The sequence below is a fragment of the Cyprinodon tularosa genome, unplaced genomic scaffold, assembly GCF_016077235.1.
Source record: "Cyprinodon tularosa strain WSP-4 unplaced genomic scaffold, ASM1607723v1 ctg796, whole genome shotgun sequence".
Lineage (NCBI taxonomy): Eukaryota > Metazoa > Chordata > Actinopteri > Cyprinodontiformes > Cyprinodontidae > Cyprinodon > Cyprinodon tularosa.
The window spans coordinates 258,419-286,228 of NW_024039558.1; the positions used below are offsets into that span (position 1 = coordinate 258,419).

Consider the following 27,810-nt stretch of genomic DNA (forward strand, 5'->3'; position numbering starts at 1 on the left):
CTGATTCTGATTCTGATTAAGCCTTTCAAAAATAAAGACTTAAAAACATTAGCCTGACTAAAATGAAACTATATGATGTTGTATTTAGAGGTGGAGTTACTGAAATAAAATTGTATGAAATATTTTTTCTCTTTGGAATGAGCCTGTGGATATAGCCGGTGTTTTCCTTTGCTGTAGTATCATGAAGTCTCCACAAGGTGGCAGCATCATGAGATCTGTACACGGATCATTATGTTTCATGAGTTTCTGACTAGGGAGAATGTGTGTGTGTATATATATATATATATATATATATATATATATATATATATATATATATATAATATAATATAATTTTCTACAGCTACAGTTCCCTGAAACTCTACCATCAGACCCGAGCTGAGCATCTTATCCTGCCACAGCTCTGTTCTCATCCTCTCCCGTTGCTAGGCAACCACAGGGGGAGGTCATCAAATCATTTAGTGCATTGAAAAACATGGAGTACTTTAAAAACATGCATCATGTCCCTAAAACATAAAAACAATTCTATGTATTCAGTATTAAAAAAGAAAATATGCATTTTCTAGTATTTTAACTGACTGATAACTGACTGATAAATGACTGATCACTGACTGATTCCTGACTGATCACTGACTGATAACTGACTGATAACTGTCTGGTTACTGACTGATCACTGACTGATCACTGACTGATTCCTGACTAATCACTGACTGATAACTGACTGATAACTGTCTGGTTACTGACTGATCACTGACTGATCACTGACTGATAACTGACTGATCATTGACTGATCACTGACTGATCACTGAATGATAACTGACTGATAAATGACTGATCACTGACTGATCGCTGACTGATCACAGACTGATCACAGACTGATCACTGACTGATTACTGACTGATTACTGACTGATCGCTGACTGATCACAGACTGATTCCTGACTGATTCCTGACTGATTCCTGACTGATAACTGACTGATAACTGACTGATAACTGACTGATAAATGACTGATAAATGACTGATCACTGACTGATTCCTGACTGATCACTGACTGATAACTGACTGATCACTGACTGATCACTGACTGATAACTGACTGATAACTGACTGATAACTGACTGATCACTGACTGATCACTGACTGATTCCTGACTGATCACTGACTGATAACTGACTGATAACTGTCTGGTTACTGACTGATCACTGACTGATAACTGACTGATCACTGACTGATAACTGACTGATCACTGAATGATAACTGACTGATAAATGACTGATCACTGACTGATCCCTGACTGATCGCTGACTGATCGCTGACTGATCACAGACTGATCACAGACTGATCACAGACTGATTACTGACTGATTACTGACTGATAACTGACTGATCGCTGACTGATCACAGACTGATTCCTGACTGATTCCTGACTGATTCCTGACTGATAACTGACTGGTAACTGACTGATAAATGACTGATCACTGACTGATTCCTGACTGATCACTGACTGATAACTGACTGATTCCTGACTGATAACTGACTGATCACTGACTGATCACTGACTGATCACTGACTGATAACTGACTGATCACTGACTGATCACTGACTGATCACTGACTGATCACTGACTGATAACTGACTGATCACTGACTGATCACTGACTGATTACTGACTGATCACTGACTGATTACTGACTGATCACTGACTGATCACTGACTGATTACTGACTGATCACTTTTATAGGTCTCCCGCTCATTAGGTTTAAAAAATCAAAAAGGAGAAATGTGCAATTAAACATTTTAATACCTGTTCTTCTCCTGCCTTGCAGCCAGACTTAAGTGTGAAGTTTTTCCTGGTACCAATTAAACTATAAGTGCGTCTCTGAATGTGAATCAGTTATGTAAAGCTACTTGTCCCAGTGTTTGAAATGAATTCAAATATGGGAAAAGATGAACTGGGCATTCTGGAATTATTGGTGAGTAGAAAAAACACTGAAATAAAAAAGGAGAAAAAACAAAACATGTGCAAACAAATCCAATCATCTTTTTTTCCTTTAGCACAGGTAAAACTCACATAACTGAGCCCACCATATAAAACAGTTCTCCATCAAGAAAGTTAGAAACAGGCAGGTAGGAGGACCGTGTTCATAAGGAGAACAGGTAGTCTGCATCTCTGACTCACCAAATTTACTCATCTGATTCTGGAGCCCAATGGTTTTCTGAGTATAGATTTCATGCAGTTTTATGGTTTGACCTGTTTCTCACTGCTGCTTTGATTGACCTTGTAATTTTAACTTGAACTTTTTCCTGTTTGGTAACCAGAATCTTACTGAAGAAGCTGTGCAAACTGAGGATGGTCTCACTACGTTTGCTGTTCACATGCTTTGAAGGTTAAATGGAAATGGTTCTGGACTGGAGTGTTCAGATATTGTACTGCAAATTTCTCTCTGTTTTTATTGCAATCATGAGAAATTCATTTGACATTACTTGGAACAGTTACCACCCAGTGTAAAACTCTGATTATGGTTGGAGCTTAGCCCCCTTTCAATTAAACATGTAAAGTGAATGTGAGAAAAGCTGAGTGCAGGCTCTGATTCAGTAACCTGACTCCGCCAGATGGATTTGCTCCGCATATCCATCTGGAAACCTTCCGTTGAAGTAATTTTGGGAAGGGGCGAAAATACTGGTTAGCTGATGGCCTATGTTGGTGATAGACGGGCCAAATAAACCAATCAGATCAATGAAGCATATGACGTACTAACAGAGCGACGACGAAGAGGAGCCAATTGATAGATCAAACTCTTGCCGAAACCAGTCGGGAGAAGAGCAAACACATCTTTTCCTCTGAGAAAAGCCTCCAGAGCAGTGTTTTGCTCTTCTTTCAGTGAAGAAATACTCTGTAATTCCGATAAAACTTGCTCGATAGCCACGCTAACGCTAGTTTCATCGGCTAAAGCCGCCATGCTCTTTAGACTGAACTGTCGCGCTTCTCGATGCGTCACACCTCAACCCGCCTCAAAGCCAACGCTGATTGGACGTTCGTTTGGGGAACGGCTCCAAATTTTCTTTAACGGAGAGTCTCCAGACTGATCTGCGAGTGAAACCTTGAAAGCTCGCGAGATCAGGATGGTCTCACGAGGCTTCTGATTCAGAACACTGAATAAGAGGATTCACATAGGTGATTAGCTTCTTTTATACCGGCTGATACGTTTCCTCTGTTTTTACAGAGATAGTCTCAGTTAATCCTTGGAAAGCTGACATTGATATCAGTAGGATTGAGGTCAGGGCTCCAAAGAAGCCACTTCACAACAGTCCAATACTTTTCTCGCTCTGTGTTTTGACTCATCATTTAAAACCTCATTAAAATTTGGTTTTTAAAAAGAAAAGTGCTAACTGTTGAAAACTAAATCATATACCAGTCTTTGTTTAGATTTGATCACCATGTTTACATTTTATCAATGCTGCACTTTCAAATGGAAATGTCTTGAGAGCTGTACTGAACTAAACTTCATTTTGTATACACTCTGTGTACAAATTGACAATAAAGTCTGTCTAAGTCTGTTAAAACCTCATGACCAATGACTGATACCAAGCTCTCTGACACTGGGGAGCATTTCATTGGATCCAGCAGAGAATAAGACACTCTGCGCAGTATGAAGCGATTTACTGCAAATGAAGAAATGTCACCATTTACTGCTGCCACTGGTGGAACAACAACTGCAGCTGTGCACAACACCACTTTTCAACAAGCTTTATCTGTTCCCCCTTGTAACTTTACAATACAAAGGTCTATCACCTTCAAAGTTTCCGGAGTACTTTTTTTTTTTATCATAAAATATGTTTGTAAGCAAAAAATGAAAAAGGTGGGACACTGTGTGTCCGATTTAGACAGGGGAGAACAAATTATAGCAGGGTCAGACAGCCCTATAGAATCTACAGCTTTTCTTTATGAAGTTCAAGCCTAGTGTCTAATCATAATCTCATACAGACATATATATATATATATATATATATACAGTGGGGAGAACAAGTATTTGATACACTGTTGATTTTTCAGGTTTTCCCACTTGCAAAGCTTGTAGAAGACTGTAATTTTTTATCATAGGTACTCTTCAACTGTGAGTGATGGAATCTAAAACAAAAATCTAGAAAAATACAATGTAAGATTTTTAAATAATTAATTTCCATTTTATTGTGTGAAATAAGTATTTGATACACCAGAACAATGAAACTTAATATTTGGTACAGAAACCTTTGTTTGCAATTACAGAGATCAGACGTTTCCTGTAGTTCTTGAGCAGGTTTGCACACACTGCAGCAGGGATTTTGGCCCACTCCTCCATACAGATCTCCTCCAGAGCCTTCAGGTTCGATGTGTCCTTTAACCAGCCTTTGGAAACAGTTCATCATGATGGGAGTCAGTGTGACAGGCCGCTAATCATTGAGTGAGATGACCTGAGGCTTCTTTGGGACTGGAATAATGGAGGCAGACTTGAAGCATGCTGGCACTATGGATTGGTCCAGCCAGGTGTTAAAGATGTCTGTGAGGACACCAGCCAGCTGATCTGCACACTCCTTATACGTTATCAGGCCCTGGGGCCTTCCTTGGGTTGACTCGGATTTGTTTTTATCTCTTCATCCCGGTGGTTGGAACCTTTATTCCACTCTGGTTTCTAATCAGTCTTTGTTCAATTTACAATAAAATATAAAACAAATAAAAAAGAAACAGTTTAGAAAAGTTTAGTATTCATTCTTTTCCTGCTTTGTGTTTACAACTCTCTCGGTTGCTAAGCAACAGAGCCTCCGTCCGCAGCCCATGAATTCGAACACAGCCTGCGTGTGTCTCTTGGCCATCATGGCTTACGTCGTCATGACGTAAGCACTTTGCGTCGCCGCCATCTTGAAGGCCTCTTTTACCGCGGCTCAGACTACTGCCTATGACTACCGCGTACTGTACTCCCTCTCAGCCGTGTTTTAATTTGATTAATTTCACCTTAACTTGATTTCAACCATGGTTAACCGTTGCTGTATTGTGGGCAGTAACAGCTCAACACATGATCGCCATGGGAAAAACATAGAAAATGGGTTAACTTTCCACCACTTTCCTGCCTGGAGGCGCAACCACGGAGACCAAGCGTCAGAGATAAAGAGTCGTCGGCTAGCTTGGATCGCGGCTGTAAGACGACCGAACATAACTTTCCACAGTATCCCGATGTCAACGAGAGTGTGCTCCCTGCATTTTCATTCTGGTAAGTTAAAGATGCACGGTTTTATTTTACTGTCTACATTGTTTCTTTCCTTAAAAGTTGGGATCTTTTACGGGAAAATAATAAAATCGGCAGCCGGAAAAGGCTCAAATACGTGAGAAACCCGGAGGGTTTAGGAAGGGTTGGCAGTTAACGTTACTAACTACACCTTTGAAACACATAGCAGCTAGTTAAACGTACATTACATGCGTGAGTGGTTGTTAGCATTAGCGGTTAGCAGTTGCTAAACTAGCAGGTTCCAGAGCCCATCTGAGCACAGCTTACCTTTGTACGGATTACTGTGTTCCCACTGTTTGCTGGCTTTATGATCTGCAGCTCCTGAACCCATCCATTCATGAACTGCACATGAGACTCCAAGGACTTGTAGCTTCTGAACTGTTTTGAAGTATAGGCGCTCACTCATCGGTGCTCCACTCATTGTTTGGAACTTCATATGGATCCAAATTATTAATAATGCTGATTTTGTCAACATACCGGTCCGTGGCTTCTCTATTTAATGTGTCCCGGTAAATTCCAGATCCTTTTCGGGATTTTAACATCTTTTTTCTCTCTACTTCTACGTCTCTTCTTTCAACAACAACATTGTATCAGAGCTATGTTTACGTTTGCGTAGCCGTCAATATGGCCGCCACGTCCCACAATGCAACGCGCATCCCGAGCCCTATACTGCACAGCCAGGTATCGGGGCCAAAAAATAGAGATCTGAAATTAGAGTTCATCCTAGTAAGAATTCATTTTTAGATAGGAAGAATCTTCTTATTAAATATCTGGAAGTAAAAGCCCAATACACATGAATGGGAAACGTGACGTCATTTGTACTGATAACAATTACATTTCAGATAGGTGGAATGTATATTTTAGATAGGATTTTATTTTCGATATCTGAAATGTTCATTTTGACTAGGAAGAAGGTGGATATATTTTCAATCAAGGTAATAAATGTCAAAATGGCCTGCCATACCATGATATACAGCGGCACATCAATGTAAAAGGCTTTGAGGTTCTGAGGTTGTGTTATTTTGGGGGGTTGGTGGTGGTGGGAGGGGGTAAAGTTGAGATAAACGTGGTGACGCAGCAGACAGGAGGTGACGTCGTCACGCTCCGTCAGCCTGTGTTGATGTTTTGGAGAACGGGAAGAGGGAGACGCTTTTTGTTTTTGTTCATCTCAAACCGTCGAAAAGGAGCCGAGAGGCCGCTTCTTTCTCCGCCTTGGGTTCGACTGAGGGTCTCATCTTGGTGGTAGGAGCCTAACGGCCGGTCCGGACGGTGAACAGGCCGACACTTTTGGTCCAGAACAACGGAGCTGTCCCCATTTCTGACCGCCTCCCTGCTCCCCTAACACCGTTTCCACCATGACGATCCTCCCGAAGAAGAAGCCCAGCTCCGGGGTCGGAGTCTCGGACCACACCGATGACAACGATCGCCGGAGCGGCTCCGACCCTCACCAACACCCGCATCCCCACACAGGGCGGACCGGAGCCAGGCCGAGGGCTTCGCCTCCTCCGTGGTCCTACCAGGGCGCCCCACCTTCAGCCAGAGACGACAGGCGGAGCATCGAGGCCAGCTCCCGGCCTCAGCAGGCCTCCCCGCCTCCTGTGGGCTCTGTGTCTCCAGTGGGGCCAGGGGACGGGCGAGACAGCAGCGGGGGGATGGTGAATAGCTCCCGCGGAGAGCTGGTGGTGTCCTCCGGGGTGGTTGGATGCGGCGGAGCGATAGGAGGCTGTTGCTCGGGGCCTGGTCTGAGCAAGCGGCGGCGGCAGGCTGGAACCTGCTCCGGGGGGGTGGTAGCTGCTCTGGCCGGTGGAGGCCAGCCGGGAGTGACCGGACCGGGAGGAGTGGGCTCCAGTCAGGACACGGAAGAAGGAGCCGGGAACAACAGCGAGGATGAGTACGAGAACGCGGCCCGGCTGCAGTCGGTGGACCCGGCCACCGTGGAGCAGGTAGGCAGCTAACGATGCTAACAAGCTAACGTGGCTACATGGAGGCTTCTGGAGCCTTTATGGCTTTAAAAAGTCTGTTTACATTTTCTGACAGAAAAAAATAGATAATCTTTTCAGAGAATAAGTAGACCACATTGACTTATTAAATAAATTCGTTATTTTCTTAACACAGAGCTGTAGAGACACTAAATTATGTAATTGTCGACACCATTCAGGTCAAAGTTTATCCTGCTTTCCCGAAATTTCAGGTTGCTATGGTAACGGCGGTGATGTTGCCCTGACTGACAGGTAGCTATGATGCTTCCTGAAGGCTGGACGGTACAATGAGTCCAAATACGCAGGGCCGGTTCTGACCCAGCTCCTGTTTTATTTCCTTTGATTCTAAATTGATGGACAGATGCGTTTATTTCAGCCATTCTTTACCCTGGGCTGGTTCCAGCAACACAAAGTAGCTGCTGCCAGGGGGGCTACTGGGTGGGGTGTGGTGGGGTCAGCAGAGCAGGGGTTAAAAGCAGAGATGTAGCCAGAAATTGTTAATAAGGGTGGCCAGATAATACCCAATGTACACTTAGGGGTGGTCGAAAGCGAATAGGCGCTAGAACCTCAGGGTCAATCTATATTTTCTAAATAAAGACTAACTATACTTTCCTAAAGCCTTTGCTAACAAATAGACACATATATTTAAACATCCATGCTGTCTAAATTAAAGGTGTAGAGGAGAAAATTCTTTCAGGTTTCAGTTCTGAGGCGAACATCTTATTCTATTCAGTTTATTTCTATAGCTCCAATTCACATCATGTCATCTTAAGGCTCTTTCCAGTTCACCAGATCATCCAGTCAGATTGATTCAACGTTTTCTATCTAAGGAAAACTAGCTGATTGCATCGACTCATTGACTTAAATGCAATTTCTCACACTGAGCTTGTAGCGACAGTAGAGAGGAAAAACTCCTTTTTAACAGGAAGAAACCTCCAGCAGGACCAGGCTCGGTGTGAGCGGCCATCTGCTGAGGCCGACCGGGGTTCAAGGAGACAGAAGCAGACATAGAAAAAGCAGCTACAAAAGGCGGCCCCGTCCAGGAAAAAACACAGAAAGGCTGACAAGCTCCGAGCCAGCTCCCATGTCAGAGGATGAAGAGAGCACATCCAGTTAGTCACAGTCAGAGAAACAGGACTACACTGGAAAACAGGCCAAGCTCCAACATCTAGAAACAAAGGTGTTGATGGCAGCAGCACAGCTGATATTTCTCTCCAGGATGGAGTCACAGCCAAACAGGAACAGACCAGATGAAGCTACTATGAGAAAAAGCAGAGAGAGCAGAACGTTAGAGATTGAACTAACAGATTCTGCAGAGTGGGAGAATAGAGATAGAATGAAGGAGAATGATGAAAAAGGGGTCCCTATGTCCTCCAGCAGTCTAAGCCTATAGCAGCAGAACTATAGAGATAGCTCAGGATAACCTGAGCCACTCTAACTATAAGCTTTATCAAAAAGGAAAGTTTTAAGCCTAGCCTTAAAAGTAGACAGGGTGTCTGCCTAATCATTACTTACATACTTTATTAATAATAGTTCTGCATACAATTTATATTTTAATCTAATAATATCTACATTTAATTGATTACTTATTATTGAAATAGTTTAACTGAAGACTCCTAGATGATTTGCAAAAACATAATTTTCTCTTTACCCCATAAGACAAAATCTAGCCTTGAAAATAGCATGAATTCTATATCTTTTTATGTTAATATATTAAACATGTTTGATTTTCTCCCGACCTCACGATTCCTGATCGGGAGGCGGTCGTGAGAGTCTGATCACCCCTCGTTACCCCCTTTACACTACACGACGCACGATCAGGCTGAAAGTCGGCCCGGTCGAAAGATTTGCGCATGACTGAAAAATCGCCCCGTGTACGCCGGCTTTAGTGTATTACCAGCAGTTACCATGGAAACGGCGGTCCCAGCTCCTCCCATGTAGTTCTGGGCTGATTTCTCACCTTTCTTAGTATCATTGAGGCCCCACCAGGTGAGATCTTGCATGTCTGAGGGAGATTGACTGTCATGTTTAGCTTCTCCTTCCTTTTTCTAATGATTCCTCCAACTGTGGAGCGTTTTTCACCAAGCTTCTCCGTTATTTCCCTGCAGCCCTTTCCAGCCTTTTGGAGGTGGACAATTTAGTCTCTAGTGTCTTTGGACAGCTCTTTGGTCTTTGGATTCTTACTGATTGTTTGGGGTGGACATGTCTCTTATGCTAGTATAAATAAATGGAGGTGGACATTATGAAGGCAGACTAACAGGACATTTAGGGTCAGAATTCTAGCTGATAGACGGGGGGTGGTCAAATACTTATTTGCATCTGAATCACACAAAGAAATAGTTTAGAAATTATATATTGTGATTTCTGGATTTTTCTTTTTAAATAACGTCTCTCACAGCCGACAGGCATCAACGATGATAATTGCAGGGTGTTCAGATACTTTCCTCACTGTATATTCAGCCTGTCCAGACATTCCAACCCAGGTTTTTTTTCTTTTTTTTGTAATAAAAAAACCAACCGTTTGGAAAAGTTAACAGTGTGTTACAGTAGTTTCTTAATTGCATCTGATTTAATAGGACCTATCATTTGATCCAGCTGTTAAAACTCATTCAGGCATAATTAATGAAAATCTATCAGTAAAATTACAATGAAATTTAAAATAAAATCTAAATAATATTCGGTGTCAATATAATTCATTTTAGCTTTGCAGTGAGAAATTGTAACCATGCCTTATTCCCAGGTAGAAATAATAGAAATAACTAGAACACAGTGAAACATTTTCAGGTTCAGATTATATTTTTAATTTCTGCACACCTTTAACAGAGTCAGGTGTCTGATAACGCCTTTAAGGATTTAAAGATTCAAACGTTTGTAGAACAAGACCTCGCCATTAAAAATCTGATCATAACCTTTCTTTCTCCACCTGGGTTATAAACCTCTGGATTTAAGGTAAACTGTAATGGAAAGGGGAGCTAGAGAAACCCTGCTGGGTAGTTCAGTCGCTACAGACTCTGTCAGTCACATTGAGATGACATGAATGCTTTGACTAGGTGTGTGATCAGTTATATAAACCTTTGTGTAGAAAACACCGTCTCTACCAGAACTTGAGATGTTTCTCCAATAAAAAGAACCCTGGATTACCAGTGACGATTTTTTTACGATTTTTTTGATTCTCCATACATGCGGGAATTTTTCTATCGGGCCGACTTTCAGCTTCATGGTGCATGGTGTACAGGGGGTAACGAGGGGCGATCAGCCTCTAACGACCACCTCCCCATCAGGAATCTTAAGGTCGGAAGAAAATCAAACGTTTGAAATTCAGTCAGCCGTCTTAAGGTGGTCATGGTTATGGTTATGTTTGAAGCATGATATATAAATCTAAATACAAACTGCCAGATAATAACAGGATAGTCTATAAATACATAAAAAAAATACAGGAATAGTGGCGTCACGTATTCTATAAGTATAGAGAACAACTGTCTTTCAACCGGCTGAAAAATTAACTTAAAGTCAAGAGATACAGGAAAGCAAAGATCCATACAGGAGGAGGCTAAAAACAAGCTCCAACAAAACAATAGCAGAGATGTGGAGTCAGGGAGGAAGAAGATGACGGGCAGGAGGAGGATCAGATTGATGAATTTAGGATGAACCGAAATGAACTGAATACCTTCAGTTAAGAAACACACTCAGATTTTGGAAAATAATCTAATTGCGATTTTTTTTTTTTATCTTAGTATTGCGATTTAACGCCATTATTTGTTTTTTTTTTTTTATTTTAATTTATCATGTCTTTTTAAACAAATACAAACAATAAATTAAACTGCTTCACAATAATCATTACATTTATTTAAACCACAGATTACAGCACTAATGGAAACACATTTGTGGCTTTACCTCATTAAAGTGTTTTTATGTTTGAAGCATGATATATAAATCTAAATACAAACTGCCAGATAATAACAGGATAGTCTATAAATACATAAAAAAATACAGGAATAGCATTGGGTGATCGGCAGTCAGTGGCGTCACGTATTCTATAAGTATAGAGAACAACTGTCTTTCAACCGGCTGAAATTTTTATAGGTAAATCAAATGAACACAAAATAAATAAGTGTATGAACTTTTTAAATCCTAAGAGAAAAACAGTTTGTATAATTTTGAACATTATATATTCACTCAGTCATTATAATTCACTGCTAGACTCTGGTACGGCTTCACCACAAATATTTAGTTGTTGCAAAAAAAACTCCACTGTTTTTTATTCTCTCACCTTTGATGGTTTATTTTCTACGGATCCCCTAAAGGGACATGGAGGGAAAAAAGAAACTTTTGCGAGATCCCGCAAAACTTTTGCGAGATCTCGCAAAAAATAAACTTTTGCGAGATCCTGCAAAAGTATTGCGAGATCCTGCAAAAGTATTGCGAGATCCTGCAAAAGTATTGCGGAATCTCGCAAAAGTATTGCGGAATCTCGCAAAAGTATTGCGGGATCTTGCATGTGTTCTTTTTTCCCCCTCCATGTCCCTTTAAGGGCTCCGTAATTTTCCCCCCTTCCTGCTTGAATTTTTTTTCTCAACCAAGTGAGAGGATGTTGGTATTTCCTTTGTTGTAGGGCTGACACAATTAATCTAATTAAACAATTAATAAAGTGATCGTCAACTAATTTAGTAATCGATTTACTGTTAACTGGAATATAGAGACTCTAAAACATGACTTTATCTGACGGTGCGACACAGAGCAGGAAACATGTCAAAATTGATGAAGAAAAACATTTTCGTCTGTCAATATTCTCTATCCAGAACCAGCAAGTGGACAAGTTTGAGTTTCACCTGGTTTCATTTAGTAAAAAATCTTCTTTAAGGGACCTTTTAATATCCAATTATAGATCGAAAAAAATAATCGTCAGATTAATCGATTTACAGAAAAGTCCTTGGTTGCAGATCTGATACAACTTTATATAAATTCAGGACCTGCTCGGCATTCTGGGGAATGTAGGCAGAATAATAGATTCAGCTTCTTAACCTCGAACTGCTGAGCTAAGCAAGGTTGGTTGTAGGGCTGAACTATTTCTAAAGGTTAAAGGTCAAATTTAAGTAAGGTTAGGGTTACAAATAAGGATGTACACATAAAATCTCATCATTAATTGTTAATTAATGTTTTGACAGATTAAAATTTGATTTAACTGATAACAACCACTTAGAAGGGATTTATAAAGGGAAAGCAAAGGGCTTCATGTAAAACATTTATTACATGATAATATCACTTCATTGAAATTAACTGACAGATAATTAAACAGTATATTAAAGCGACATACCCTGTCTGTTAATGATATTTTACATCTCTGTTAATTGGAAACATTGTTTCACATCTTTATTAATAATTTTTCTCAGTAACCTAAGAAGTTTCTGTTTAATTTCATTTATCAATGTTTAAGAAAACATGTTTTATTTCTTTCAGTCAGTATTTAATACATCTGACACAACAATGATATACTATTTTTTTTAAATTAGCACATTTTAAAACATATTTAGTTCTTCGTGTTATTTAGATTAGATTAGATTAATCTTTATTGTCATTACACATGTGCAGGTACAAGGCAACGAAATGCAGTTTAGATCTAACCAGAAGTGCAATAGCAGCAAGTGCAGGATAAATAATGGTTCTATAAATACAGGACATGGACTTTCTGCTGAATAAATATAGAGATGAATACCATTATAAACTGAATTTTACTAATAGTTTTGTCCTATGAATATAATATATAGATACAGGGGTCGATGTTAAGGATTTTTACCACTTGCCCTTTGGGCCACTGGCTTTCACATTTCATTTGCCCAGAAACAATTTTTACCTGCCCAGTATAATGTTTGATAAATATAGTTCCTAATATTCATTTTTTATATATATAAATGAAACATGTTTGTTTTTTAAATGTTTTTTGTAATTCAGTATTTTTTAAGTTTCCAGGTTCCTGGTGTGTATCTGCATGCGTCAGATAATGAACTCAAGCCTACATTACCGTGTTAACATGCTTTTCAATCCTTCCTGCACATTCTTTTCAAACTAAACTTTGCTTTAAACTGTTGTGTGCTTGGAAAAATATAAATTGTAATGTTAAAAATCTAAAAAAAACTTGACAGGTTAAAAACTTAAGATAAATCACAAGACAGAAGTCAATGTCACAAATGAATAACTTATTTTAGAGTCACGGTATGTTTATACAAGATAATACTATTAATATAATGTGACTTTTCTAGAGAATCATTATACAGAGTTATTTTATACAGTGTTTCCACAGTCTGACATCATTTCAGAATTCCCTGACTTTTAACCGACTCAGGATTAGTTTTCCCTGACAAAATAAATGCAGCAACAAGACAATAATAATAACATAACAGGTCACCAATCTAACATGTTTAGCTCTATAACATTTAAATGCTACTCTCCAATGTCTGAGAGAAAAGAATTGAATGAACATTTTTTAATGTATGACCTGCATCACTGTACAGAAGACTGCCATATGATAGCCATACAATTATGCCAATTTTCCTAATCCCTGACCGATAATTTTTAATCTAGGGTTATCTGGGTGGTGGGTGTGTTACTCTACTTACATTTTTTTGCCTTGTTGTTGTTTTTTAGCCTGCTAAGTAAAAAAAAATGTGTCTGATTCGCGCCAATTCCTGGACAAAAATCACGCCATCCGGCGGAAAATCACGCGGCTTTTTCAAATAACGAATGTCAGTGATTTTAAAGTAATTTTGATTGATTTTTTTTTTTTTTTGCGACCATTGCACTTGCCTGCCGGGCAAATGCAATGAAATTTGTACTCTCCCGACAATAAAAACTACTTGCCCCGGGAGATCGGGCGATGGTTAACATCGAGCCCTGAGATAAGTTAGCCTCGTGAGACCATCCTGATCTCGCGAGCTTTCAAGATTTCACTCGCAGATCAGTCTGGAGACTCTCCGTTAAAGAAAATTTGGAGCCGTTCACCAAACAAAAGTCCAATCAGCGTTGGCTTTGAGGCGGGTTGAGGTGTGACGTAACGAGAAGCGCGACATTTCAGTCTAAAGAACATGGCGGCTTCAGCCGATGAAACTAGCGTTAGCGTGGCTATCGAGCCAGTTTTATCGGAATTACAGAGTATTTCTTCACTGAAAGAAGAGCAAAACACTGCTCTGGAGGCTTTTCTCAGAGGAAAAGATGTTTTTGCTCTTCTCCCGACTGGTTTCGGCAAGAGTAGCCTGGCTTGTGGTTGTGTTTTCGTCGTCGCTCTGTTAGTACGTCATATGCTTCGTTGATCTGATTGGTTTATTTGGCCCGTCTATCACCAACATAGGCCAATCAGCTAACCAGTATTTTCGCCCCTTCCAAAAATTACTTCAACCAAAGGTTTCCAGATGGATATGCGGAGCAAATCCATCTGGCGGAGTCAGGTTAGAGATAAGTAGAACAAAATTTACAGCTGGATATGTAGCGAATATAATATACAGGTGGATGTTACTATAAATAGGGTTTTTACAGATATGTACAATAGCATAATATGCAGATGATTGTTATTATAACAGAGTTTGCAGGTTAATATGTACTAGGAATACTGTACAGATAGTTATTACTATAGGCAGAATTATGAGCATATTTATAGATCCTCTTGATATTAGAGAAAACTGAGGTTTTAAAAAAATTCAGCCTATCGATTAAGATCAGTCAGCTTTAAAATCATTCCTTAATTGTTATCTAACATCTTGTTGGTTTATTCCCCTGGGTCTTTATTTCACATGAGTAAGAAAACACTAATAAATATCTATTGAGGGATGGAAAAGGCTCATATTGTGATCTATGCATCCCTGCTCCGACACAGCTGCTTCAAATGACAGAATTACCTCTTCAGCACGGCATTGTCTTTAACAACGGCGTGGTAGCGAACTATTCGTTAGATTCAGTAGATCTTGAGGACCAGGGTTGGAGACCCCTGTTGTAGAGGAATCTTAGGTCCTTCAGATGCATCAAAGCAAAAGACTTAAAGAAGCTCAACAAGCTGATAAAGAACGCTGACTCTATTCTAGGAACTCATCTAGAACATCTGCAGATGATTTATCAAAAATTTCATAAAATGAAACTCAACTCTGAGCATCATCAGACTGTTTTAAGGACGTTTTGGTTTCTAATCCAAACCTGTGACACTGAAAGGAAAGACAAAGACGCCTTTAAAAAATCTAAATCTGAAAAAAATGTGTCAGCCTGAAATGTTTTGTGAGTCATTTATTAACCGTATGCAAAAGATTAAGCAGTATTTTTACAGATTGCTCTTTGTTCAGCGTTAAAGTTTAATTCTTAAATGTAGTTATTAATTTTTTTCAAGGATCCTGAATATAAGCACTTTTTTTTTAAATAATTTTGGTTGTGGCTTTTAAAGGCAAGGCAAATTTATTTGTATAGCATAATTCAGTACAAAGATGATGCAAATATAGGAAAATAAAACAGAATCAAAGCAAGTAGGGGAAAAATGAAAAAATAAATAAAATAAAAGATCTATAACCTGGAAAAACTGTAATTAGCGAAAAGTCTTTATTTTTTTCTCACCTTATTCCCTTTTGCCTGCTTCAGTTTTGTTAATGTTTGCTCCGTTCTTGAAGCTAATAAAATAAATAAATAAAAAGAAACCAGAGCTCCAACATCGTATTTCCCTCCCCATTAAAGTTGCTTTTAATTGAATGCAGATGCAGCAGGTTTGAGCCCGTTAACTTTAATGTATTAAAAAAAAGGAGGAACTCCAGGAGAACGTCTGTGAGGTTCTAACAGGAGGAACATGGAGAACCTGGCAGCTCTTTAAACATTCGATGACTGGATTTTAACTGTTTTTAACTGTCTTTAATCCCACATTCAACCAGAGCGACTGTGCTTGTAAAGCCAGTCCTCCTCCTGACACCAGCGTGTTGTTGATGGCGAGTTTATTGGCTCCGCCCCCTTTGACAGCTCTGTGTCTTCCAGCAGGAACACTGGTTTGAGAAAGCTTTGAGGGAGAAGAAAGGCTTCGTCATCAAAAAGATGAAGGAGGACGGGGCGTGTCTCTTCAGAGCTGTGGGTGAGTCGGTTCTTCCCTTCATGCAGTTCTTCCTTATCGCCAGCAGGTGTCAGCGTGTGTCTGAAGTTTGCTCTCTGAGCTTTAATGTAACAGAAAACAACATTTACTGCAGATGGTTGTTGGAACAGAACTCCACTTGTGATGGATTCTTCATTTATTGGAGATGTGATGTTTTTCTGAGGTGAAAAAAAAGATGAACAGATATGAAAAAATCAAGCTGTATTTATTCTGCTCATGTTTCACAACATCGTCCTCTCCGTGTAAAGCTTTCCTAGCAGCAGGGGGCGCCGTGCAGCTGTCGGGCGGCTCCTCGCGTGTGTCGGGTGGGAAGCTCTGCAGAAATGCAGGTCATGGTGCGAGATTAGTGTTTTTGTTCCTTAAAAGCTCACAGAGATCCATTCAGCCGCCGCAGCCTGTGTCTCAGATAACAGCCATTGTGCCGCCGCAGTTATGTCATCACACCTGTGTGTGTGAGAAAGTTGGACTCTTCTTGATAAAGCTGGTTTGTTCTGAGTTTCAGCCCAAACCCACAACCCAGCTTCATGTTACAGAACTGGGTTTCAGTGGAGTTTGTTTTCCTGCCCGGCCGCAGGAAGCGATCCGGATGCAAACAAACACAAGAAGGCGCTGTAAAAGGTTCTGATGAAGCCATCAATGGTTCTGGATTCAACTTTTAAACATCTTGGAGTTTAGGTGGAGACCTGAAAACGCAGATTAGAATATTGGATGTATGTGATGATCTCAGATCAGTGCCGTTTTATGGCTGTAAGGCCGGCGTTCTGTCAGATCAGCATACCTGGTCAGACCAGTATACCCATAGTTACCTGTTTATCCCTTTAGTTTTGTATGAAAAATAGACTTTAAACTACGGCAACAAGCATGTATCCCTTTAGTCATGTACAAAAAAAAAAATTAATTAATTAGTTTTTGATGTTTTTTTTTAAAGCGTATGGCGATCTGACCTTAAAATGTTTTCTTTTTTTGTACATGATTAAAGGGATACATGCCCATCGAGGTAGTTTAAAGTCTATTTTTTGTCCAAAACTAAAATGATAAATGCAAATCTGACGTGTTGCGCATGCATACTGACTATGGGTATGCTGATCTGACGGCTAGAACATTATTATTTGGGTTTCATGGACTCCTGTGTACTTTGGAAGATCTGCTGTATATTCAGCATCAGATCGGGGTCATGAAATGTCTAGAAAATTTCACTTTTTTTCTTTTTCTAGAAGTGGATTAAATGACATTTATTTAGGTTTCAGGTTTTCTCGCTCCCAGTCTTTGTGGAACCAGGTGTAATAACCAGTCTGGCTGTGTTTACGCTTCTCCATAACCAGCGGTTTCAGGGAGGATGTGAGGTTTGGCTGCTGGCAAACATCTACGTTCCCTCAGCTGGTCTCCATTCTTTACAGATTTTATTTCCTTTTTTCACACAGTCGTTCATACTGGGGCAGAAACAATTAATCGGATTAATCTTGATTAATCAATTATTGTTATAATGGTCAACTAATTTAGTAATCTCCCCGCCTCTCACCCATGGACAGCTGGAGATAAGCACCAGCACTCCTCGCGATCCTGCTTGGGATAAACGTGAAGGAAAATGGATGGAGGGATAATTTAGTAATCGGATACTCATTACTAGAGTATGGAGACTGTAAAACATGCCTTAAATTGATGGAAAAACCCACTTAGAGCAGGAATTATATCAACATTGTATGTGTACATATGATAAAATGTATATGTGTGAAAATATTTTGCATTTAAGATTTAAAAAAAATAATTTTTTGTCTTTTTTTGTCTTTCAATACTCGTCTAGTGGAAAAGTCTTCTTTAAGGAACCTTTGGCTATCTGGTTATTCATCGCTTGATCGAAAAATACGATCCACAGATGAATCGATTTCAGCCGTAGTTCATACTAGCTAAATTTGAACGCCATCAGACCCGTCAAATTAACCAGGGCGCCGTTTACCGACATAACGATGGATTTTAACGCCATCGACGGTGTTTAAGGATCATTTTTAACCACAAACTTCATTTGGGATTTCACTTTTCCTCTGACCTAACTCCAAACTTTTTTTTTTTTTTTCAGTTTTTGAAAGCTTGCTTTCCCAGAGTCCATTGTTATTCATGTATAAAAAGGTTACTTCTCCCTGCGTGCATGGATTAGCATGCTAGCCGCAAAAATATCTACCTTTATGTGCGGCGACAAACTCGCTTCAAGGGTTTTGCCGCCACCTAAAGGACAGGAGTGATCATTTATTTGTCTTAAATATAATATAGTCTGATTAAAATTGAGTGCCTTTGCGATTCGAAAATTACGTTTAGTTAAATTGTGGTTATATTGCAAATGCAATTAATTACCCATCCCAAGGGGGACCCAGAAAAAAGACGTAATAGTCGGATAAGACTCGACCAGACTACGGGCTCTCTGAGTACCATCATACTTGACTCCACACATAAAAGGAGCTTAAACAAAGTATTTTTTTTTTTTTTTTTTTAAAGACTTTATTTTAATAGATCAATATTCATAATCAATTATTAATACAATAAGCCAGAAACAACAATTTCCCATACAACCATACAAACAATTGAGTAACAACAACCAAACAAGTCGGCAAGCTGAAAGTCCATTTTTTTTTGTTTTGTTTTTTTTTTTACTTGGGGGATGAAAATGACTTTTATTTTTCTCATAACAGAGATATATGTTAAGTATGCCTATAAAATATGTACCTGTGTGTTTACATTTATCTTACTACAATATTAACTGGAAATATGTCTTCAAAGGGTTCCATCTTTTCTCAAATAAGCCAGAGGACAAGTTTAATTTTGCTGTTATTTTCTCCATCGTATAAACGTTCACTAGTTTCTCTTTCCATTGATTTACAGTAGGGGCTAAAGGTTTATACCAACATATTTTTATCATTTTTTTGGCTACGAGAACAAGGATACCAAATATTTATTGTTCTTCTTTACTTAAATTATTTGGTGGAATTCCCAGAACAAAGATCCGGGGATTCCAATCAATACAAAGTATTATTTTCTGTGTAAAAGGATCTAAAATGGGCAAAATTAACCCTTTAAAGCCCGATCCAAGAATAAAACAAAACATAAAATTACTTTTTTTTGGTTTGAAATCCTTATTTGGCCTTTTAACAAAATATGTAAAAAGAAAAAACAGAAATTATTGATATTAATAATTTATTACTATGCGATAAGTCAAGATTATTTTTTTGTGTAGTCTTCTGCCCTCTGTGTACAATAGAATTTTGAGCAAAATTTTTACCATTAAATTATGCAAAAGGTGTCAAAAGCAAAACATTTCAGAAACCGTATGTATCAAATACGATACATTTGGCATTACAGGGTTAAAAATCCTCCGTTTGGAGCAGAAACCTACGAACTCTGGAGATCCTCATTCCTTTTCTGATCTGCTCCATTTTTTAGGTTTTGCTAAAAGGCACCAGTCATAAAAAAACCAGATAATACCTGCTTACTCCATTTGAGATACTCCCTTATTAGCATGTCCATCACATGCGCTGTTTGACCTACATGCATAGAAACCGGATCTCTGATTGAAGCTCTTAGTTTACTGTGGAATGGAAAACATGCTTTCTAAGTTTTTGTGACGTCTTTTGGGTAATTTTTTGTAATTAATTCAGGTTCTGAACTTAAATCATGTTTAGATTTCCCGAAGCCCAGATGAGAGCTGAATGGGTCCTTCAGTGTGAAGTTAAATCAGCCCTTTTATTTCCTCTCACTTCTCTTTTCCGTTTCAAAGAAACTTGCTGCTCGAACGCGACTTTTAAACTAATTTTACTTTTAAAACTACGGGTGCTACTCGACTTTAGAGAACCTCACCGACTTTCTCACCCCCAGACCACTTTCTGTTTCTGTCTGATGGTTTTGCTGTGTATGTGGTCAAAGGAAAACACACTGAATATGATGTGAGAAAACATTTCGAACAGCAGAGCACATTGATGCAATTCCACAGGATAAATATGTGTTCCTGCATCCAGCCGGTTGGACCTGATTTACTTCAGTTTCCAGTTAATAAAAGGATCTGGATGAACTGGAAAGTCTGTAGCGCTGCTTCTTCTGAGCTGTTTGACTCATCGGGATAAAGACAGAGTTTCAGTATGTTTGTGTCTGCAGCTGTTAGTTCAGTTCTTAATACCACACAGACATGTTTTGTGTTTGCTATAAAGGCATGATTAAAACCTCCTCTGCAGGATTATCCTGATGGTGAACTTCTACATGAAGATTAGAAACATGTCTGCACAGGAATACACACGAAACAGGATTGTTCTCTTAATGTTTGACTCAACGTAACAGAGAATAGTTTGAATTTTTCTTCACTGAACTCGTGTCATATAATCCAGGAGGTTTTGTAACTCGTCTGCATTTAGCATTATATCAAATGATCGTCTGCATAGAAGGTAATAATGATACCAAAATGAAGAAGAAGTTCAACACAAAACCATAACCTGACGGGATTGGTTATCACAATTAAAAAAGCCGTTTTTTTTTTTTTATATCCCAAAGGGAAGATTCATTCATATCTGTGTTTCTGGATGATGTTGCAATAATCAACGATATAAGCAGGATTATTAGACTTCTGTTGGAAAGGGCAGCTGATCTGTGTCTGTTTTTAGTGTGTCAGGGGTATTGGTGGGGGGTTCGTCCAATAACCAGTGGGTTGCTGGTTCGAGACCCTGCTCTGTCCACCTTCAAATGAAAGGAAGAGAACAAACAGTGTTTGCTGAAATAACTAAATGGATAAATCGAGTTTAATTGATTTATTTAAATAATCCTCAACTAATTTAGTAATTGATTAATCGTTAACTGGAGTGTAGAGATTCTAAAACAAGCCTTTAGCTGACAGAGCGACACACTTAGAGCAGGAATTATTTAAAAAAATGAAAAAAAAATATGTAAACATGTTAGGGCTGAGACAGTTTATCGGATTAATCGATTATTGACATTATCGTCAACTAGGGTAACAATCGATTAATCGTTAACTGGAGTATTGAAACTCTAAAACATGCCTTTAGTTGACAGAGCGACCCACTTAGAGCAGCAATTATACAAAAATGGTAAAAAAAAAAAATATATGTAAACATTTTGCATTTAAGATTTAAAAAAATTGCTTCCGTCTGTCAATATGCTCTATCTAGAACTCCTCCAGTGAAAAAGTTTTTGTTTCAGCTGGTTTAATTTAGCAAAAAATGTCTAGTTTAAGGAAGCTTTGGCTGTCCGATTATTTATCGATGAATCGAAAAAATAATCAACAGATTAATCGATTTGCAAGATAATCATTATTTGCAGCCCTAAAACATGTTGCATTTAAGATAAAAAAATGTTTTTCATCTGTCAATCTGCCTTATCCAGAACTGGAAGTGGAAAAGTTTGATTTTCACCTGGTTTAATTTTGTAAAAAGTCTTCTTTAAGAAACTTTTTGGCTATTTATTAATCAATTAATGAAAAAAATTATCGAGAGCAAAATAATTGTTATTTGCAACCCTAGTCTATAGCAGCCTCTCTTCAGTCCCAGGGAAGCGAATGAATGAAGCTGTGGTGATGTATGAGTTCAGACTAGGGATGGGACGGTTTATGAAAACCGTCCGAACCGTTCGGTTCGACTGTCTCGGTTCGGTTCGCGTGTGTTTCGTTCGGTTTATGGGCTGCTCCTTTTTCTCATAGGCGAAGCGTTTACACTCCAGAGCAGAAGGTGGCGGTACTGCGACCAAAGCCAACCACCAGTAGTAAACAAGAAGAAGAAGAAGCGAAGCAGCGTAGCCGGGTGTAACAGAAAAAAATCCGTTGTTGTGGAGAATTGTGTGGGTATGGCGAGTGGGAAAGAACAGGAGTTGGAAGACGCGCCAGCAGCACTTTATAGGTCTGCTGTATGGGACCACTTTGCATTTAGAGCGACCTACGATGACGGCGGAAAGAAAGTTGTGGATAAAAGTGCAACAGTGTGCAAGCATTGTGCAACACGTCACCTTAGAGATTTTCCTAACAAGCAAAATATACCGAACCGAAAACCGTGACCACGAAACCGTGAACCGAACCGAACCGTGGATTTTGTGAACCGTTCCACCCCTAGTACAGACAGACTCAGGTCTGCTTCTCACGGGTTGGTTAGTCCCGTTTAACCAGCAGGAGTTCCTGATGGTTGCCCCATTTTCACTACCTTTTAGAAACCGGACCGATATCAGTCTGAGCACGGTAACCAAGATAACTGTTGACGTTAAACACGCTAAACTAGTGCTAGTTCATCAGTACGGCTCGGCGCGGTTCAGTTCTGGCTCAGTTCTCAGATAACAGGGAGAGCACGAGCAGACCACGTCATCTCCTTACAGTCAGCCTCCTTAAGCGGGAAATTTCAGACATTCATAAAAATACTAGTTTCCCTACCGTACCACACGGTTTCCAGTGATGATTCTGATTAGCAGTGGGATGAACCTCAACGTCTGTCGTCGTTTCCTGCGTCTGGAAGCCCTGATTAGACTATTTTTTGTCGTATCCACTTCCCAAACTTCCCAACTATCAAGTAAATTCACCAAAGGCTGTATTCTTCGCCAGACTCTCCACAAACTTCCTGAATGTTACAGGCGCCGCCATGTTTGTTCGCTTGTTTACCTTTAGAAAATAGTAGTACTAGGGCTGGGCGATATAGAAAAAAAGCTTATCGATTAAAAAAAAAAAAATGCATATTGATCGATATCGATAATTATTGAAAAGATTTGAAACTATTTTATGTGCAGCTCTGCCTGGACATTTTATGATATTGCTAAATCGTTTAATTTTAATAAAGAACACAAACACAGACTTCGAATTAAATCTTTATTTATCCAACATTTTTAACCATAACAGAATTGTTTTAAAGAAAAATAACTTAAAAGACCTGGGTTATGTTATTAAATACTGACAAAGAATAAACTAAAGTGACCAGAAAAGTGACCAAAATAAATATAACAAATAAATAAATGGACCCCTCCCCGCCGCCACCCGCATTCTTCCTGCTTTAACCTGAGTTATTACTTTGAAGTTTCTGGCCCCTCAGCATTTTTATTTCAATTGTTAGAACTACGTGGGAAACTGCCCAGAACTGAATATGTATATATATATTTTCCCGAAATTCCCGAAGATTCCTCGGGAGGAGAGCCGCGCCGGGGCCTACACAGCTCGTACTCCTGCGGGTGTGAGCGGTTGAGATGATAAAAAAAAGTTGGTTGTGTTATCAGACTTGGTTTTCACTGGTTCCCGACACATTTTCCAGATGACTGTGGTTTGTTTTTTGTCCGACTTGCCATGACCGAAATACTGCCAAACTGGCGAACTACAAAAACCCTTCTTTGGAACAATTTCCTCCGCCTCTCCTTGCTGCGACATCTTCATGTGCTCTGTGTTGTGGTTTGAGAGGGCGGCGCTTTGTGACGGCGTGCCTGGGTCCGCGATTGTGATTGGTTGGGAGGAAGCAGTGACTAGCATAAACCTACATGCGAGGCTACAATGAGACGGAAGGAAAACTGCGTTTCTTTATCGAACTTTTATCGACTCTCTTTTTTTCTATTGCGCCACACGTCTATCGATCGATATATATCGTTATTGAATTATCGCCCAGCCCTAAGTAGTACCGTAGATCGTCACTAGGCAGTGGGGAACCCGTGTTAGCGTGCCGTAGGGAACCGCGCTTGGCACGGATTGGTGTTCAGAGCGTAGTGTAAATGGAGCTTATGTCTCACTGAACTGTAGCTTCCACATTAAGAGGAATGAACCAAGAACGCACACTGCAAAAAGTCTCAATCTAAATAAGTAATTTTTGTTGAATTGAGGAGGTAAGTGAAAAACTTTGGCAATGGAACAACTCAATTTAAAAAAAAAGAAAAACAGTTGTGTTATTTCTAGTACATATTATCTAATTATCTTATTTTAAGAGTAAAAAAACTAATTCCATCGGCAAATCCTCTCTAATTAGTGGTAAATACACTTTATTTATGAAATGTTTACTTATTTCCAGATTGTTTTTGCAGTGCAGCTCCTAAAATATGTTTATGACGTGAACAAAAGGAAACCTTCAACTGTAATAGTCACGTTAAAGTTGAAAATCCGGGTCTTTAGTGTTTGAAGTGTTGCAAACTGGCTGGCAGCCATGACTAGGTGTCTTAGCAAATATTAAACATGACGCCGCACACCAGTGTTTCTACACAGGAAGTGGTTCCTTGGCCGAATAAGACAACCTGGCCTGTTTTCTCCTGTCCAGCTGACGAGGCTGATGTCAGGAGGCTAATGACAAACGATGTGACTCATGTGTTTTTATGACTGGGCTTCAGCTATTTCTCTGTGTTTGTGTGAGCTCTGCCATGGTGACCCCTGACCTGTTTACTGTAACGTCTGACTGATGGTGTCCCGAGGTAAACAGCAGGTCGTAGACTGAGGAATCTCCAGGGTGTCTCCATCAGCGGAGGGTTCAGACGCTCTGAGTTAAACACGGACTTCCCTCAGATCAGTTTGTACCATTTCCTATCATCATCTGAAGCGTCTGGTTCACATTTACTCAACGTTTCAAGGATGAACTTTAGTCCTGATGGATGAACTCTGTTCAGGGTTTAAAAACAAAATAAAATGTTCACTCTGCTTTGCTCTGATGTTTTAATTCAGATACGGAGGAATATTTCCCAGGTCAGATCTCAGCATCCCAATCACATTTCAAACTTTCACTGTAGAACTGCAATCTGGAGTTGAAGCAGCAGTGATGTTTTAATTTAGATACAAACCAAATACCCATAGCACATTATTTTTGTAATCTAAATAAAACGTTAAAATTTACAATTTTTTTTATTATTTAAAAAAAAATAACGGCTCGCCATTATTGGTTCCGTCCCGATAGCGGAACCAATAAAGCGTTGTTGCGGCCGGGACATCTGGGAGATGCTCCATTAACTTTTTGTCTGGAAAATATGAGCAAGTGTAAATGTAACCAAAATTGTCTCCAGCCAAGAGTTTTCTCCATGGCTAAAACCAGGGAACTACGGAAGAGGATTAGGGCCAGTGGAAAAAAAAAAGTTAACTGATTGATTGATAAATTATATTTCAGTTTAGTATGGGGAAAAAAGTCAGAATTCTGAGAAAAAACGTCCGAATTCTGACTTTAAACTCAGAATTCTGACTGAATTCTGACAATAAAAGAGTCAAAATTCTGAGATTAAAATCAAAATTCTTAGAAAAAAGTCAGAATTCTGACTTTTTTCCCATGCTAAACTGAAATAAAATTTAAAAATCAGTTAACTTTTTTTTTTTCAGTGGCGCTAATCCTCTTCTGTAGGGAACATACATGAGGCACAGTGTATTTTGTGCAAGAAGTCATTCAAGCTCAGAACGATGGGAATTAAGGCAGTGGAGTCGCACATGCGAAGCGCGAAACACAAAGCGTCAAAATGGAGTTACAGAGAAACAGCCGGTATTTCTCAGTTTAGTTCCACCCTTGTCTCTGCAACGCCTCCACGTATCACCAAATCAAACATACTAAGAAAACCATACAAAGAAAAATAGCTGCAAAAAAGACTTAGCACTGGTTTAAAACTGATTTGTTTTGTTCCCTGCTAAAACAAAGTTTGTGAATTCAGTTAAATAATTGTTCAAATATATCTGTCATTTGTGTGTTTTTAGCTTTCTTCCTGTATGGGAAGCTTTTCAACATTTGAAACATTAGTGCAGTGGTTTATGTTAAAATAAACCTTTGGGTTAAGTTGTCGCAAGCAGGTTTTTCTTGTGTTTCTTGTGAATTTGGTCCTAAATTTTTATGTCAAGTGGCATTAAAAAGTCTTGAATTCTAGAGAAAGTTGAACTGAAAAGCTGATTGATTGAGCAGAGACCAGCGGATGACGCTGGTTCTGGTTTCCAGCTCTGATACGGGTCCGTTTACGTCACCAGACTTTTCTCTGTGAATCAAGCAAAGGATGACATAGAGGGGGTTGCCTTGCCGCCGACCTTTGACCCCTTTCCCTGGGGTTCACATCCTCTCTGCAGCTGATCTCTGATTAGGAATCAGTTTCCTAGGAAACAGGAAGACAAACTACGATGGAGCAGTTTGATGCTGGTGAGAGAAAGGGGCGGAGCTTAACAGCTGAAAGACTCAAATCGGACAGCCTCCGTGGTTACTACTCTAATGGCGTTCTACTGCTGAGCTATATTACCCAGCATGCTTTGCAGCTTAGGGTGGAGTCGGACCAGGAGGCACAGATAAAACTTTATCAACACCAGAGGAGTTTCACACAGGATGGACACGCGGAGGCCGAGCCGGCCAATCAGAGCGCCTGCTGTGGTTTCCTGGGTAAATTCTGAAGAAGTCTATCTTTGGTTTTTTTTCAGTAACCGCCTCACAGCTGCTGTTTTTACTCACTTCTCTGAAGTTAAGCTTCATTTTTAATTAATTTCCTGCCCCAGTTAGTTTTTCTGTAACTGAGGTCATTGAGTCCAGTTCTGATAAATTTATCTCTGCTTGTCAGAAATAAGTTTCTCCTCCGTTATGTCTAACAAAAATAAAACAGCAGCACTAATCAATAGCCCTGAGCCTCATATGGATCTTTATATGAGTTCTTTTTATTGCAGCAGCATCAGATCCGAGACTGACTGAACCTTTAGGAACTGAATTAATCACAGACTGCACAATTAATTAGCTAATAATTAAAAAAGCAAGAAATAAAAATGAAATGTTCTGTTGATTCTGGTTAGTCTGAAGAATGGGGGTGAGCAAATCTAGCACGTGTTTTCTGCTGTCTGACCTCAAAGCACAAAAAAACAGCGGTTAGTAAAGTTCTTATAAGACCCTAAACCGCTGCCCTGAGGTCCATCGCTTCTCAGAAGCATCAGGGCCCCTCCTTCTGTGGAATAGAATAGATATATGCAATTGCATCCTGATGTTTCCTTTACAATTGGTTTTCTGTGGCAGATTTCATTCTAAAGAATATTTTTGTTGCCTTGTTTTGTAATAATTCATTTTATTTAACCAGCTGTAAACAAACCAATTTGACTGAGATCTGTTTTCTTTTTCAAGGCAGACCTGCCAGAGGTTTTTAACTGCATCTCAGAAGAACAAAAAAAAAAAGAAATGCCTGTTTACAGCTAAAATACAGTTAATCACAGAAGCAAGCAGGCATAAAAGAAATAAATGCAAAACTAACTGAGTTATAGCAAAGTATAGTTCAATTCTATTCACTTTATTTCTATAGCTCCAATTCACATCATGTCATCTCAGGTCACTTTCCAGTTCACCAGATCATCCAGTCAGATTGATTCAAAGTTTTCTATCTAAGGAAAACCAGCTGATTGCATCGACTCATTGACTCTTCAGCAATCCCTCACACTAAGCATGCTTGTAGCGACAGTGGAGAGGAAAAACTCCCTTTGAACAGGAAGAAACCTCCAGCAGAACCAGGCTCAGTGTGAGCGGCCATCTGCTGAGGCCCACTGGGGTTC

General features: G+C 39.5%; 1 protein-coding gene across 3 annotated transcripts in view; it reads left to right on the forward strand.

Moving 5' to 3' along the window:
• The first annotated feature begins 6,340 nt into the window (after positions 1-6,340).
• otud5a (OTU deubiquitinase 5a) overlaps positions 6,341-27,810 on the forward strand; it is a 30,347-nt gene continuing 8,877 nt past the window's right edge. For 2 of the 3 annotated variants that reach the window (XM_038271240.1, XM_038271242.1), the window contains exons 1-2: positions 6,342-7,201; positions 16,232-16,325. In XM_038271240.1, the coding sequence (XP_038127168.1) occupies positions 6,614-7,201; positions 16,232-16,325 (682 nt within the window). In that variant the 5' untranslated portion in view covers positions 6,342-6,613. Of the gene's footprint in view, positions 7,202-16,231; positions 16,326-27,810 lie in introns of all 3 variants that reach the window. The other variant, XM_038271241.1, reaches the window with a different exon arrangement.